We start from the raw sequence: 16,961 nt of genomic DNA on the forward strand, positions 1-16,961 counted from the left end.
CTAACATCATACTGATTTTGTGGATATAGTAGCTTTCTTCAACCCAAACCACTGCTAGGACTAGACAATGCTCAACACTGCCTTTGTGCAAGCTGGGGCACCCCAATCAACTTCAAGATGGTGATCCAAAGTTAGAGAGTTGCCCTTTAGGCACCCTCTAATTGCTCAAAAATCCAAAACAGCAATTAAGTGCCGTTCGACACTATTTATATCAGTTTAACTGATTCGAAAAATCCTCCGAACGGTAGTTATCTACTATTGGAGTATTTTCTCCAGTTTAGAGTGTCTGAGAACAAACCAAGAGTGCTTAAAGAGCATAAGTAAAGTGGAGTATCTGAAGTTAAGAAATAGCCCTTTCGTGCCACCCAAACACACTGAGCCGCACTCAGTTTGGATTGGGCCGACTAAGTAAGACAAAAAAATTTTAGAGCTATATGTCCCACCCCTAACGCACAATATCTTAATAATGTTAAACCCTGTTATAAACTATGATGTGTATGTTGAGTGTAGTGTTGACAATCAAATGATCTAAGACTTTGTAGTACAACTCTCAATTTGGTCCATGAAAACATGAACATACCAATATGGTTTTTGATTATGTAAAATATTTCTCAAATCCATCATTCTATGAATGGCCGTTGTTAAAAAGCTGTGAATAGTGACAATGTGTCCATTAAATGCATTGTTGATAGTCCTCATCATGGAGAAAAGGAATACAATACATTTGAACTTGTAAAATACATAGCGCAATAATGTGCTCTAACCCTTGTCCATCTCTTTTTATTCTTGCTTACACTTATCTTTATCTTTGCGATATTATGCATCGTGAAGAAAACAATTGTTCCTTATGGTTCACGTTGGAGTGGTGAAAATGTACATGTTGCTCGCTATTCATCTTCGATTCTATTTTGTGTTTTTTTTAATATGAATGGTGACCATTTTGATTTAAATTGATTTGTGAGACGAAATACAATTATTTTCTTCGCAATGTACACCTTTTACTAGTTGATTTAGGGCATATATATATTGCCCTACTCTTTTGAAAATTTTAAATATCATTTTTTTCTATGACTAAGACTTACAACAGTACATTTAATGGACACATGTTTAGTTAATTCACATTCACAAAAAGATGACCAACTAGATTGAAATGTTCATATCCTCAAGGATCAAATTGAAAACTTGCTTCAACATTACACTTAATAGACACGTCATCAACATTAACAAGATCAGAAAAGTTGAGTTAAATTAAATCAGAAAAAACCGAACAAAAGTGCTTTGATTAGAACGACAGAACTTAGTTAACAAGAAGTCAAATACGTGACATGTTCTGCAGATAGGACCAAAGGAATCTCCGTCCTTGTTTGCTTCCTTTGCATTCTCTATCTATTGTCTTTTTTCACAAAATTGCGTCACATAGTTATCAACATCATTGATTTGATGATAGCATTGGGAAGAGGATTTTCCATGGCAACCACCATGGTTTTCAGATCAGAGCTTCAACCTATCACCCCGGAACGCTTCCTTGGCATTGATTCATCTTCTTCTTCTCGTCGTAGGGACCTCGTTTTCATCGTCAACCCTCAAGGTCTTTTTCTTATTCTCTCTTTGGGTTCTCATTGAGAAAAAAAAAAAAAAAACATTTTTCTTAGTTTTTTTAACTTAACTGAATAATGGGTTGTAATTAGAATTACATCATTATTTTGCAAATCAATGAAATACCCATTATTCATATGGTGATAAAGTTTAAATTTTTGGAACATAATTGGTTAATTGCCACTCAACTTTAAAGTTAGCTATGAAGCACAAACTCGAACATGATATAGACATAGACACCAATAATAATATGAGAAAATGACGTAATTCAATATAATCACATGTGTTTGTGTCATGTTGGTGTTGGACATTGAAAGGTGTCCAGTCACGTTTTCGATCACAAGTGTCGGTGTTACATAGATAGTTAGTTAATGAGTGCGTGAGTGAAGTGGTGTATAGTGAAGAGAATTTGTTAAAATTGTGATGCAAGTAACTTGGGTTGTAGGTGCTAATGGAAGGACGGGTAGAGAATGGAGGAAGCTTGTTCCATATCTAAGGTCTCGCCTTGGTAAAGAATGCAATGTGAGTCATGCTTTTATTGTGTCATGACTCATGAGTGTTTGTTTTATTTTTGTGTATTTCGGATTTTTCATGATACATGTGTTTTTTTCCCTTTTTGATTTTTGAATAGATATTCGAATCCTTAACTTCAGGCCCTTGTCATGCTATTGACATAACTAGAGAGGTTAGTTTGAAGGGTTTGAAATGCATTTCTACATGCTTTAGGGCAAAATTAGGTGCTTCTTTATAGGTGTTCTTCTCCAATCATAACACATCACGTGTATTAAATTTTTGGGTTAAATTTAAATTTAAAATGATTCTGTTTTTACAATTGGATACACGATCCATGTGTTGAACTTTGTTTGGAGAACAGTAGGAACAACATACAAGGAACTGCACCTAAGTTTAGTCCTAAGCTATATTGTTTCGAATGAGTCCTAAGCTATACCCTCGTGTTATATAGGCTATAAGGGAAGGGGCTGATGCTGTCATTGCTGTTGGAGGTGATGGAACACTTCATGAGGTATAGACTGTTTTCTTTTTATTTGTTGCCAAAGTGAATTTTTCAGTAGTTTCTACTTACTGTCGTATGAGAAAGGGTGAAATCAAGCTTGCTTTTCATCTTTTTGTTGTAAAACATATTTAGTTGATGGTAAGCATAATTGTTGTTGAATTTGTACATTCTTTCTTGTTTTGCGCCTAATATACCTCATCTCATTACTAGCAGGTTGTTAATGGGTTTTTCTGGGCTGGAAAACCTGTTACTAGTCAAATGAATGAGTCTACGCGTTCAACTGCTCTTGGTGTGAGTAGCAGCATCCAGATTGCTATGTTCTTGGTTTTAATTCAATGCATGTGATTTTAGATTCTCAAATCCCTAATAAATATCTTAAATGGTGTTATTATTAACTATGTTCTGCCTTTATGCAGCTCATCCCCTTGGGAACTGGTTCTGATTTTGCAAGAACATTTGGATGGTTAGTTTTTGTTTTTTATATTTACACTCATTTTGCACCTCTATATATTGAAGTAAAAGGAAACATCTGATGACTCTTTTCCAGGAAAAATGATCCTTGTGAGGCCGTTGAACGTGTTGCTAGAGGTTTGTTCTTTTTCTTGTTTTAAAATTGGTATTTTGTTTTTTTTTGAAGAAAAATCGGTATTTTGTTTTATCCTAGCTGTATCATAGCCCTAGCATGGAGAAGCTAGCTTCGCATCTTATGTTGCTACAAATTCATTTAGTTTTGCTCTTAATTCATTCTAATATATTTTTTCTTTGGATCCAACTCCTTTAAAATGAACGATTCACTTTAGAGGGTAAAGTAAGTAATCTTAACTATTGATAAATAAGTCAAATGGTTGATATTTCATGTCTTTGAATATCAACTATTGATTTTCTCATCAACGGTTGAGATGTCTTACTATACCTACTAGAGTGAGAGCTCATTTTAGAGGAAACATATCCTTTTTCTTTAGGGTTGAGATCAAAGATAGATGTCGGCGTTATCACTGGAGAAAGTTGTGAACATCATTACTTCGTAAATATTGCTGACATTCATTTGTAAGGCTAACTTTGAAATGTCAGAATATAAGCATAACAACAGAGGAATCATATCTAAATGCACACTTGACCAAATTTTGCAGGAGTGCGAAGGCAGGTTTTCATGCTGCTAGGTACAAGAGATTCGGAAAATTGTGCTATGTCATTGGTGCATTGCAAGCCTTCATGGGGCATCAAAATCATGATCTGAGAGTCAAGGTCAGTATTAGTTTTTCACCCTTGCTATGAAAGGTATTATGGAAAATTGTCTACAGTGGTCATGTAAAAGTTTAGCTCTTCCATAACCTTTATGTACGCACACTAGAAGTGTCACACTAGTTTTATAATATATGTTTAAGTGCAGTTCAATGAAGGCGAGTGGGTTAAATGTCCTCAAGTGACAGCCGTTTGTGTTGGTAATGCAAAATACTTTGGCGGCGGCATGAAAATTACACCAAATGCTGATCCTTTCACTGGAAATTTAGAGGTGAAAACACCTTTCTATATGTTCTCAATGATGAAGATTATCATCTGTCTTTAGTGATCTGTTGGCTAATATTTCTAAACTCCTACTCATCTTCTATTGAAGTTTACATTTTCATATTAATTCTGCAGGTTGTGATTCTTCAGGATTTCAAGTGGTATGATTTTGTCCTGAAATTACATAAGCTTTACAACGGGACACATCTCTCAGTTAAAAATGTATCTACAAGAAGGTATAATCTTTTTTCAAAGATGGAAACATACCTTTATGGTTAGTTACTAAGGTTTAGATGGCCAATGACTTTGATTTTGGATTACATGGTCTTGTCATTTTCGAACACAATTTTTTTTTAATAAGTATTGTTTGTGTATAGTCTTTTGAAGTTGCCTGGTTATCTTCATCCCAATGATTCATGCTATTTTCACACACATTATCCACTATAGCCAATTTTATCTTGATGGCAGAATTTGGACAAAGTATACATTGCTGTATATATTGGTTTAGACTTTAGTTTACATAACATTTTCTTTGCATTGAATGCGCTGAACTCCAATTAACAAGAAATTTATTTGCAAGAAATGTTCCGCAACACAATTTTGCAATTTTTTTTTATTTGTTTTGTTGGGATTGGTTATTAACTTGTTAGGACAGTTTCCGATATGTGCTAATGCTACATTTTACAGCTCAATGGAAGCTTAGTTAGTATTTAGCTTTTATTATTATTTCCCCGGCCCTAGCTTGTTTCCTTTTAGGCCTGTTTAGGTTTGTGGTTATACTCATTTGGAGTGTTGTTTGTATTGTAGTGTACATTCTATTGAGGTGGAGGATATCTCGGGCCAGGGTGGCATCTATATTCAATCCGATGGAGAGCATTTGGGATTCCTTCCAAAAAAGATTAGTGTTCTTCCTGCTGCTGTTGAGATGATATTTTGATCCTTCTGGAGTATAACAAATTTGACAAAAAAAGAGATAATGCTGTTCATGCCTTGTGATTTGCTAGATTTACAGAGGAAGATTTTGTTTCCATTGTGTAGGAACTAGAGTAGATTTCATTCCTTTTTCATGGTCTGATGGAGATCAGAGAAGTCATAACTTTGAATTAGCGATGGGTTGACATTTAATTTATTCAATTACTGTAACATGTTTCTATAGTTTTAGAATGTAAAAAAATGTATAGATTGGAAGTTTAAAATAGTCATCATTTATTTGTCTCCAAAATTCAAAACTCCTTTGTTTAATAAGTCAAAATTATATTGTTTTAATAGAGGGTAGTCATTGGTGGTTGAGCTAACTGATAAGTATACTATATTACCATCATGTGTAGAAAGCAGTGCTTGTTTTTCTCAGCTTATGTTCTTCAAGATTCATCCTTTTTTGTCGTGCCATAAGTGGTATCTGTTGTAAATTTGTTGGAGGGGGTGGCGGATCTAGAGAGTACTGTGAAATTGATGTGGGCAGTGTTTAAACTTTATGAAAACTTCCATACTTGGATTGGAATCATATCATTCAAAAGCTAGCTAGCTTCTTGATCTTGAACCATCCAACCCACTTCACCAATACAAATACATGTTATTCTATCAGTGACCACTGATTTTGAAAGGACATTGGTCTATTTTCTGTTAGAATAAGTAGTAATTTGTTGTCTTCGGAACAAATGCATATTTACAAGCAAATTAATAGCATGAATAAATATTTTGTGCCAACATGCTATGTGACCATACTGATACATCAAGATTCATCAAATTATAAGAAATTGAATTTCTGTTTCAACCCAAGAAAGAAAAAAAGAAAAAAAAAATATTGAAATTGTATGTTTTCTGTTTTCCCATATTTTCTTTGTTACTTGGAAAATGAATTTTAAAATTGTTGACACCAAACTCACATATTTATTGTTGAGTTTAATTAGTATACTCTGTTAATGTATAATTATTTTACATATGTATCCAATGCAATGTTGCCACGTCAACTAATGAATATGTCAGCTCATGTATTTTGATATTCATTAATTGACGTGACAACGCATCGTTGGATGCATGTGTAAAATAATTGTACACTGACAGACATAGTATACTAATGCGTCTCTTAAGAAGAGAAAATCAAGCTAAGTTAGTTTTTTGAGATAGCAAAAGGCTTTTAAATGTCAGACTTTAGTGTTAAAATTGGTAGATGTAGGAACTATAATCAAAATTCACCTATTTTATCCTTATTTTCTTATAGCCTTAATGCAATAAATAGTTGTCATGGTAGTTGTGATGTTGATAGTGTAATGTAATTGGCTTCCCCTTTTTTAGTTTGATATAGTCAGTGTTTGAATAGATATTTATCGTTTATGATGTTCACCAAACTATATAGTAGTATTGTTTGGAGTCCAAAGTAGCAGTTTTAGTAATTTTTCTAGCAAGTTCAACCAATCAAATTAGCTATCAGTTTAAACACACTTGTTGAATTACTAGTCATGTAACTCATGTTTTCTTTATTACTTGACTGCTTAATAACTTTACCATATTATGCTAAATTTTCATGGTATAAGGTATCAAAATCGGTGGTCTAATATGCACTACCCACCATACCATTATTTAAGGTTACGTATATAATTAAAACTTGAGTATTTATGTTTAACTGTCCACATTTTCTGTTTCTACAAGCTATCCCTTTTTATTTGGTTTCATTGGTTTTATTCTGCCTCGCCAAGGATAATAAATTATGCTTATAGGCCAATTCTCTGATGCATAAAGTGAGATAAGTTTTTCATCATATATACAGTTGTTTTTATTATTGAGTCAATAAATTTTATCATTAAATTAAATGAAGAAGGATAAGATTTATTTATCAAATGATATGGAAAATTAAACTTGTGCACCGGACACGAATAATTGACTTGTGTACATTAGACAAAACTGTGTTTATAACATTATATAATAGCTTTTGCAAAAAAAGAAACATTATATAACAGGATTTTACTTTGATTTGAGAAAACAGTTTTAATATTTTCAAAAGTAAGGTGATTGAGTTCAACTAGGTTAAGCTATTGTAACAAAAAAAACTAGGTTAACCTCATCATTTTCCTCTATCTTTTCTCTCCTATCACTCTCAATTTTTTTTGTTAGAGGGATGTTTGTGGAAGAGGGTTGAACCTAAAAAATTACACCTCCATAGTGGGCAACTTTGCAGCATCAACCTGCAAGAAAACACCAAGACCAATAGTTGTCATCATCTTGGTTAACAAATATATGTATCTGTAATTTTTTTTTGTTTGTACATGTGCAAAATTTAATTGTATAATTAGTTTGTAATCATCAAATAAATTATTCAATTAAAATTTATCATTTTATGTTTAAGTATATCCCATGAAAGTAACATCAAAGTTTTAAATATTAACCAAGATAAGCAAAACTATAGTAACATCAAATAAATTATTCAATTAAAATTTTCTATCTCATGACATAAGCAAAATTATACTACTTAATGCAAGTTTTATAGGTAGGTAAACGGTCCATCAATTTCAACACATGTGTGAGATGAAGTGGTGGCCTAGAGAATGTATATCATGTATGATGATTGATCATGCATACCATAGAAGCATATAACTTATAAGTGTGGAATATATCCTCTAAAAAAAAAGTGTGGAATATATATGCATATATAGTATGTATCTCTTGTCTTGCACCCTATGATAAACTCAACTAAATTCAACTACTTCAGCTCAACTGCCCTACAAGCTTTCACATAACACATAACAAATATACGTGCCCCATATATATGCATTTAATTTTTTCTCTTACTTTTCGTTATCATCAATGCATTCTAGTGCTACCATCTCAATATGTGGTACATGTATGTGAATATGGTTGCCAAACCTCTTCTACCTTCCACCATCTTATTTTCCCCCTTATAAATTTCAACACTAGAACATTTTCATAATTTTCTCTCTTCATTGGAATCAAGAGTTCTCAATGGAAAGCCAAGACCCACCAAACCTAACACCACCATTAATGAATATACCATCACCACAAACTCAAAACAATAATACTTCTCTCCCCTTCTTCTTTACACCTTCTTTACAAAATTACCCTTTGGAATCACAAGATCAAGGCCTTGGTGGTATTGAGTGGGGTAACTTTTTCTTAGGTCAAAACAACAATAACTTGCTTGTTGGGGATGCTAAGGAGACATTAAAAGTTGATAATATTCAACAATGCACTTCATCTTCTTCTAATTTGGTAATCCATAATAATGAAAGTGGGAGTTATCAACTACATGAAGAAGAAAAGGGAAACAAGTTAGAGGAGAAAAGGGTTAAAGGTGGGAGAGTGAAGAAGACCACAAAAGTGCCAAGGTTTGCATTTCAGACAAGAAGTGTTGATGATATTTTGGATGATGGTTATCGTTGGAGGAAATATGGACAAAAAGCTGTCAAGAACAGCAAGTATCCCAGGTATAAAATGCATGTTTGTGTGTGAAATCATCATTTGGTTTTCTTCTATGTTGCATATATATTGCACCCTCAATTTCAAACTTAACAAAATTATTCTTTCGTATGCATTATCTTGATTATTTTTTCAATGCTATAGTATATGAATATTACATTTCTAAGGAGAAGTATATATAAAACCTATATTACATTTTTATGAATCAAATATTTGCATATATTTTGATATTTAACATATATACATATATAGACACATAATTATAGGTCAAATAAATCAATCTAACTAGAACAAAATACTAAATTTTAACTTTAGGCGTATGAATTAAATTAATTACCCTCCAAACATTAAGAAGGGTACATTTTTTTTGACAAAAGAGGGGTACACTTTGTTAAAGCGAAATATCGTGACCTTGTGGATTATACATCGTAACCATTGCAATTGCAATATTATTTGAAAATTGGAAAGAAAAATAAAAATTTGAGGGGATCTATTGGTATTTTAAAAGAAAAGTAAACATCCAATTTCTTCTCTAAAATTTAATAAAATCTGTCTATTATTAAAAGAAGAGAAAATGTCCAATTTCTTCTCTAAAATTGTAGGACTAGTCATCATAGTTTCCAAAATTATCAATGTTTCAAAATAGTTTCTAGAATTGCAAAATGTTGGTTCATATTAAATTTCACTTTATAGTTTCAAATGTATCTCTGTCCATTGTCACTATAATATTTACAAATATAAATGAAGGGTCGATTTTGATGAATGTCTTGCAATTGCAAGAATCATCTTAAAATATTGTTAACGTAGACGATTGAAATAATGATAATACTACACTCATTAAAACAAGGAGCATGTTAATTCGTGTCCTAAACATAAGTTAAGAAGTTAAAAATGAAATTACTCCTAAATGACAAGTTTTATATTCAAAAGATAATTTTTAAAACTTTTAAGATATTGAATGGACAGTTTTCAAGATTTTTTTTATATATATGGTTTCTTAATTAACTTATGTCTTTAGGGCACAAGATAACATTTCTCTTAAAATAATAACAATAATAATTATAATAAACTTTTCTGATTTTATTCTTTTAAGTCCCTGAAAAAAATTTATACTTTAATAAACGTTCTATTTGTTTGACAATAAGCTAGCTTATAAGCTCGTATAGAAGACTAATTTGGTAACCGTCATTTTCGGTAAATTAATTTTATTAAACACTACAAATTCAATAACTAACTTATCTGCCATCAAATAGTTCATCAGCTATCTTTTATAAACTATAGCTTATAAGTTATCTGCTATACTTTTTAAACTAAGGCTTAATACTTCTTAGTTGTTATGCTCTCAATTATAAGCATACAAAAACAAACATCAAAACCAATGAAGTTAATTATTGTAACAAATTTTGAATATTTTTTTTTAAATATACTTTGATTAGAAATTGTGAGATATTAAATACATTTACCAGTTATTAAAAAGACAAATAATTTATATAAAGGTGAAAAAGTCATTTAAATAGTAAATGCATCGTAAAAGTTGTAATTTTTTTTGGTTATAAATGAATAAAAAAATAGGAAAAGTATTTGTTACCTTTATTGAGGAGTTTAATTAGTATATTCTATCGATGTACAATTATTTTACACATGCATTCGGTGATGTTGTGTCACGTCAATTAACGAATATAATATGTCATATGTTTTCATATTAATCAATTAACGTGACACTATATCATTAGATGCACGTGGAAAATCACTACAACAAAAAAAATTCACTAAAAAAAAAGATGTATTTGGAAAATAATAGTACACCGACAAAGTAATGAAATTTTTTATTGAGTAGTGATACTCTCTATCTCTCTTAATTTCGCTTTCTTGATAATTTTATAAATTTTAATAGAGAGAGAGAGAGAGTGAAAATAAGAGAGTGAATTAGAGAATAGCAAATGAGAGATCGAAGCTCATGATCAATATCTCTTTTAGGTTTTGTTTTTGTATCATGTGATATCCCTTTTTCAGTCTTCGATGTTGTGGTTAGCTTCTTCTACTTTACTTGTTGTTGACTTCCTCTCTTTGGTGTATTGGGATCACTAAATGATTTGTTTTCTTGATTCATAAATTTGCATTGGTAAATTATAAAGAAGCTACTATCGATGCACACATCACACATGCAACGTGAAGAAACAAGTGCAAAGGCTATCAAAAGATACTAGCATTGTGGTGACTACTTATGAGGGAATTCACAACCACCCATGCGAGAAGCTGATGGAAACTCTAACTCCTCTTCTAAAGCAAATACAGTTTCTTGCTAGTTTGTAATTGTGAAATTGTTTTTCTTTTATATACAAAAAGCTACCTACATGTATGCACGTACATATCAAGTATTAACTTTATTTATCTTTGGCTTTCTAATGGTTGATGTTGTAATTGTAATCTCTAAGTACACTTAATATACTTGCTAAAGTGCTTAATTTGTACTATATTGAATCAAAATATCGATCAATGCCTATATATAATCATATGTATGTCTAATTAATTAATAAAATAATAGAGTAAATAGTCAATTATCCATCTGAAATTGTAAGTTTCGTCAATTACTCTCCTGAAATTAACAAAACTTCAATTACCCTCTGAAATTGCATAACATTAATCAATTGACGTTTTGCAAATGCCCCCGAACTTAAAATTTTATATATTTTTTTTCTTATACTTGACTCAAAAGATATTAAATGCAAACAAGGAAGCTTGAGAAATGCATTTAGGATTCAAGGAAGAGTTTAAAGAGTTACTTGGTGAATGGTACTATGGTAAAGGAGGATTACCAAAAGTGCTTATTGAAATGAAATACATTGGTGGAGTTGAGGAAATTCAGAAACTTCATGATGACAAGAAACTTGAGAAATTACTTGATTGTTGTGAAAGGATTAATGACATTGAAGGAGGTGATGGTGGATGTGAGGCTTGTGGTGATATAAAGTTTGTTCCTTGTGAAACATGTTATGGAAGTTGTAAAATCTACTATGAAGGTGATTATGAAGAAGATGATAATTGTGAGGTTTGTGGGTGAGTGTGGATTTCAAAGGTGTTCTCATTGCAATGAAAATGGCCTAATAAGATGTTTCATGTGTTGTTTCTAGTTCCATATTTCATTTTGACATTTGACAATGAAAATGGCCTAATTTAATTGTTAATTGTTTGTCTTTAATATCTTTTGAGTCAATGATAAGAAAAAAATATATAAATTTTTAAGTTTGGAGGACATTTTGCACATAAGTGCAAAACTTCAGGGGGGTATTTGCAAAACATCATGTTGGCTAACAGAAGAATTTGACGGAGAGGGTAAATTGATTAATGTTGTGCAATTTTAGAGGGTAATTGAAGTTTTGTTAATTTCAGGAGAGTAATTGACGAAACTTACAATTTCAAAAGGCCAATTGCTTATTTACTCTAAAATAGAATATATGCACATTTAATTTGATATGTACATGGAGTGATGGAGTATCATGTTTTTCTTTCCATCTACAGAATTTCTTTGATCAGCTGATTGTGTAAGGTTTGCTTCTATATACATGGAGTGATCGAGTCATACTCAAAAGTCCGGTCATGTGCATGAGGGGGTTAAGAGTCTATCACTTGATGAGGTTAGGGGTCTGAATCTGTGTTTTATAAGTGAGACATTCTTAATTGAGTAAAAAAACTTGCAAAATAGGAATTAATATTTCATCAAGTAAAAAAACTAAAATCATATGATAATATGATAATAACTCCAAATTATATACGATTCGGCTTCATATGCATGATTGAAACTATCAACCTACTAACTTACAGAACTAAAAAATCACATTGGTGAGATGATATTCCTTGGCGCGATGAATGGAATGCCATAGACTATAGTTTCGGCTTCACACACACAACTCGTGCTTTGCCCATCATTTCGCATACAAATACCTAGTATCATAAAATTGTTATGATCATAAAAGGTTGTATCCATACTAAGCTTAGTGATTTGTTGTGCAATTCTTATGGATGATGATTCGTGAGAAAAACGCTCTAATAAAATTTACTCACTTCCAACTAAATTTTCAAAAATGCTCATGACGTGAGTAAAATCACGCATGTGATAAACTCAACGTGACTTAAGTCTCGTTGAAAATTCACATTGAACTTCAGCGTGAGTTAACTTACCTTTGTTTTCTCTTATACATGTGCTACACTTATGCCATAGGGAAACGGTGCCAAATATTCAAACAGATGTGCTGGCAACAATAGCTTGCTGAATTATGAAATTATATTACATGTGTCATGTGTGTGCATCACAATAATAACCCAAACATTTATGTCGGCAGGCCTCTTAATTATTTTGATACTGCAACTTCGGCATGGAACAATATCAAACTCAAAGCATGCTTTTCTCGTGCTAATTGCGTTAGTGTCTCTTCCCTCCAACATTAATTGTATGCATTTCGTAAAAAATCCATCTCCATGATTCTGTGAACGATTACTTTACTTCTATCAAAAGTCTCTTTGGGAAGAATTGGAGATTTTTCACCCGATTCCACATTGCACACACTCGTTTTTGTTATCTAAAGTCGTAAGAGTTTAGGAATTAATTTGAGAGTTTGACAATTTTAATTGACTTTTACATAGGAATGATAGTGTTGTAAATTCGGACTCAAAATCATACCAATATAAACTATGATGAACAAAGGAAAGTAGTAACCAATTTCAAAGTAAACACAAGCAACAACAATAATAACAACACCTAGATCTAATCTAGTAATCAAAGTGAAAAGCACAAAACCACAAGCAGAAAAACACACTAAAGATTGTTGATCCAGTTCGGTCCAACTTGACCTACTCTGGGGGAGTGATTGATCTCTCCAATCCACTATCAAAGAGTTCTTACAAAGAGATACAAATGGGTTACAAGAAATTAGCTTCAACAAGCTCACAATGAACAACCCTAATTTCTACCCATTTTCTCAATCTCACCAATGAACAAGACACTCAATGATTTTCACTCACCCAAGGTGTTTACAACGTTTTTCAACCTAAGAGAACTCTAATCAAAGACCCTCAACCCTAAAGTTACCTCCTTTGATTTCCCAAGTTTCTCTCTCTTCAAGCTCTCATTCAAAATCTGCAAAGAACACTTATATAGTAGTCTTCAGCTGTCAAAATCGTGTCACGTTTTGCCAAATCGTGACACATTTAGTGCGTATTGAAGGTGAGAAAAACACAAGAAGGGGGGGTTGAATTGTGTTTGCTTTTTCTTCGTTTTCTCCTAAGCTGAAAACATTGATCAGAAGCAGATAAAGTTCTACTTATGATGTGATGTTCAGGACTAACTTGCAGCGGATAAAAACATAGAGAGAAAGAAGAAAGACACAAAACAATTATACATGTTCCTTCAACAAACCGGAAGTAGTCTTGTCCCCCTTCCACTTCCAGAGAGAGTTCACTAAAATGTAATATCTGATTACAACTGCTCACTGCTAAACTTAGCAAGAGACTTCAAATTGCTCATGCACAACTGCAAGAAACTTCTAATGCTCAAACACAACTGCAAGAGACTTCTTAATTCAAAAAAAATTACAAAGAAAATGTTTGATGTTGAACAGTTGATATACAATTAGTGGTGTTCAGAATACAAATCAGATACAGACTCTTAAGACTCTAGAATTTCTAAGATATGAAAGTTGTTAAGAAATTCTAAGTGAACTTTTGAATGCAGAACAATTTCAGTAGAGATTTGACACTTGTAAATTGTTGTTGAGTCCTTGCCAATCTCTAAGTCTTCACTTCTTTATATAGAGGTGTGAAAGAGACGTTGTGAATTTCCAGTACATCAAAATAGAGTTGTTTGAAGCTTTGATCAATCACCAACGATCTTTTGCCTGATATGGTTATAGTCATCTGAAGGATCAATTTCAAATCCATTCTAATTGTGAAGGAACATTGTTGCAGGCAGAGCTGTTATCCTTGTCTTGTAGCAGAGACACAAACTGAGTAGTAGAGATATTGGTTGTACACTTCGTACAATTGTACTTTGTCAACGCTCTTAAAAGAACAAGCATCGAATGCCTTCAATTCTTTTCAAAATAGCCGTTGCTTCACTCTTTCAGTCTTCTGCGATGCTTATACGAGACTAAATCCATTGACCAGCGTTTGAAGCTTTAAGTCTTGCATCTCTTGATGAACTAGAGCTTCTGGTGATCTTCAGCTTCTGATGAACTTGCTTCTGATGACGTCATCACTTCAGGAGCACTTTTACTTCAGAAGCACTTCTCTTCAGATGCTTCAAGCTTCCTTTTTGTTGATTCCTTTGCTCTCTTTTGTTCTTCCATAACCTATTTAAGATGTCAAATTTTTGTCTATGGTCCTGTACACTTGAACAAATATTAGCATATCCAATTGATAATTTTTAATACCTTGTTATCATCAAAACTCTCAAAGGGTAATGTTAAACACATTTTGTTCCAACACGTACGACTCAAGGTACGACCAACCTTATCCTGAAACGTGCCCGGCAAGCTGAAAATCGTGTCACGTTTCCCCAAAATCATGTCACGATTGATCACTCATCACTCAGAAAACATGCTCTCGGCATAGCCAAATCGTGACACGCCTAAGAAATCGTGTCACGATTTCTCTGTTTTCCCAACTTCAAAAGTTGAAGGCATAAACAACAGATAGAGCATGAGTTAAGTCACATTGGGTTTATAATTTGCGTGAGTTAACACTTAAGTCACGCATGGGTATTTTCGAAGGTTTGGTTGGAAGCAAGCAATTTTTGATGAAAAAGAGCATTTTCTAAACTTTTGGCTCACTTCATTTCCATAAGCCTGATTGCTAAGGCCACTAACCTCGCGGTTTCAAAAGGTGCCATCAAGTTCACACCATATTATGTGCATTACTTCCAAGATTATTTTTTAATTTGTTTTTATGATAATTAAATTATAATAATAATTAATAAAAATGATTTTGAGCTCTATTTATTGAAGAATAAATTTGTATTCATCAATGCTTTTGAACATTTGTTATATAATTCTTGAAGAAGTAAATAAAAGAAATTATATTCAAGCATCCTTGTAGTATTGCTTCAATCAATATTCCCACAATTTATATTTTATGGTAGCATTTCATAAGATGTGATCTTTATCATCAATTTATCATCGTTTATGAAGATTTGATGTGGAGTTACTGGATCAATTGATCTTTGTATTAGTTTAGAATAATTATGAAGATTTGATGTTGAGTTCTTGAAGAACCACACATTGAGACCATGATAGAAATATAAAATCTATTGATCTTCCTATTAATTTGATGAAGAAAAAGAAAGAAAATATATGAGATAATATGAGTATTTTATACATTCTTAAATATAAAATTAAGGAAATAAGAACAAGAATAGAGAGAAATAGAGGAAGAAATAGAGCTCTATTTATAGAAAAATACAGTGACTTTAGGAGCAAACACAATATGGTCCAATTTGTTAATAACATGACCCAATCAATAACTCAATTGTTATATAGACATCCACTTATAATATTCATAGATTTAATAAAATTGTTATTCTCTTTCTTTTAGTTTTCACATTTTCTAATGTGTGAAATAATAAAATGTACCCAAAATCACTTGGATGGGATGATAATGAAACTCTTTCAGCTTAATCAGAAGTTCTGGTTCAAATGCAGACCTAAAAATGCAATAATGTTAAATCGATTAAAGATAGTTTTGTCTTTCATTGTAGTCTTATCCCGATCGAATGATTAATATTTGTAGTTGCGCGCAGAGGATACATGTTTCACACAAAATAAAGTCAAATGTTACGATTACTATGGAAGATGTGACTAATGATATTTGGCTAATCTGATTTAGACCGATCATACATAAGAGAATGTTACAATTTTGAATTCAGATTCCATGGAGTCACGAGATCCCCACGATCATGCATTTGAGACATTGATGGTTGTTCACCTTGATTAGACAATCTAAAATAAAATGCAAATTTTAAGTTTAATTGTAGGAGAATGCTAACCAGTGTCATAAGGGTAATGGTTAAACATCCATAACAAGTAAGATTTCATGAAAAAGTTGTGTGATCATTACTTTATCAAAAGTAACATCTTATATATTTTCATGACAAAATTTCTAACTGTAGATTTCTTTTTTTTGGTGGTGTCCGGGGTTTGAACTTTGGACCTTGCAGATATTATACATTGTCCTTACCAATTGAGAAAAACTTACATAAACTAATTGTAAATTCCTTAACCATTGTCCTGAGGGCAGTAGTTAGCAAGACCTTTAATTGTATAATTCAAAAAACCAAACACAAATCTCAAAACCATCAAATCGAATGAATAAAATCATTTTTTTTTTGTAAAAAAGAATAAAATCATTTTTTTTTTTTTAAAAA

General features: G+C 32.1%; 2 protein-coding genes across 2 annotated transcripts; both read left to right on the top strand.

Moving 5' to 3' along the window:
• Positions 1–1,211: 1,211 nt before the first annotated feature.
• Positions 1,212–5,383, top strand: LOC11418979 (sphingoid long-chain bases kinase 2, mitochondrial). Its single transcript, XM_003624031.4, has 12 exons — positions 1,212–1,588; positions 2,042–2,118; positions 2,228–2,281; positions 2,561–2,620; positions 2,825–2,902; positions 3,028–3,074; positions 3,159–3,199; positions 3,574–3,658; positions 3,742–3,856; positions 4,002–4,124; positions 4,253–4,353; positions 4,925–5,383. The coding sequence occupies exons 1-12, from the start codon at positions 1,441–1,443 to the stop codon at positions 5,052–5,054; spliced, it is 1,059 nt and encodes a 352-aa protein (XP_003624079.3). The 5' UTR covers positions 1,212–1,440; the 3' UTR covers positions 5,055–5,383.
• Positions 5,384–7,934: 2,551 nt separating this feature from the next.
• LOC11406069 (probable WRKY transcription factor 75) lies at positions 7,935–11,035 on the top strand. Its single transcript, XM_003624030.4, has 2 exons — positions 7,935–8,556; positions 10,684–11,035. The coding sequence occupies exons 1-2, from the start codon at positions 8,075–8,077 to the stop codon at positions 10,859–10,861; spliced, it is 660 nt and encodes a 219-aa protein (XP_003624078.1). The 5' UTR covers positions 7,935–8,074; the 3' UTR covers positions 10,862–11,035.
• The last annotated feature ends 5,926 nt before the right edge of the window (positions 11,036–16,961 follow it).

The sequence above is a fragment of the Medicago truncatula genome, chromosome 7 (genome assembly GCF_003473485.1).
Source record: "Medicago truncatula cultivar Jemalong A17 chromosome 7, MtrunA17r5.0-ANR, whole genome shotgun sequence".
Taxonomy (NCBI): Eukaryota; Viridiplantae; Streptophyta; class Magnoliopsida; order Fabales; family Fabaceae; genus Medicago; species Medicago truncatula.

Excerpts from the sequence above, each read along its gene's own strand:
- LOC11418979 (XM_003624031.4), top strand. The coding sequence starts at position 1,441 with ATGATAGCATTGGGAAGAGGATTTTCCATGGCAACCACCATGGTTTTC. Across the intron at positions 3,075-3,158 it reads TTTGCAAGAACATTTGGATG|GAAAAATGATCCTTGTGAGG; the intron begins GTTAGTTTTTGT and ends ACTCTTTTCCAG. Across the intron at positions 4,125-4,252 it reads CTTTCACTGGAAATTTAGAG|GTTGTGATTCTTCAGGATTT; the intron begins GTGAAAACACCT and ends TTAATTCTGCAG.
- LOC11406069 (XM_003624030.4), top strand. The coding sequence starts at position 8,075 with ATGGAAAGCCAAGACCCACCAAACCTAACACCACCATTAATGAATATA. Across the intron at positions 8,557-10,683 it reads AAGAACAGCAAGTATCCCAG|AAGCTACTATCGATGCACAC; the intron begins GTATAAAATGCA and ends TAAATTATAAAG.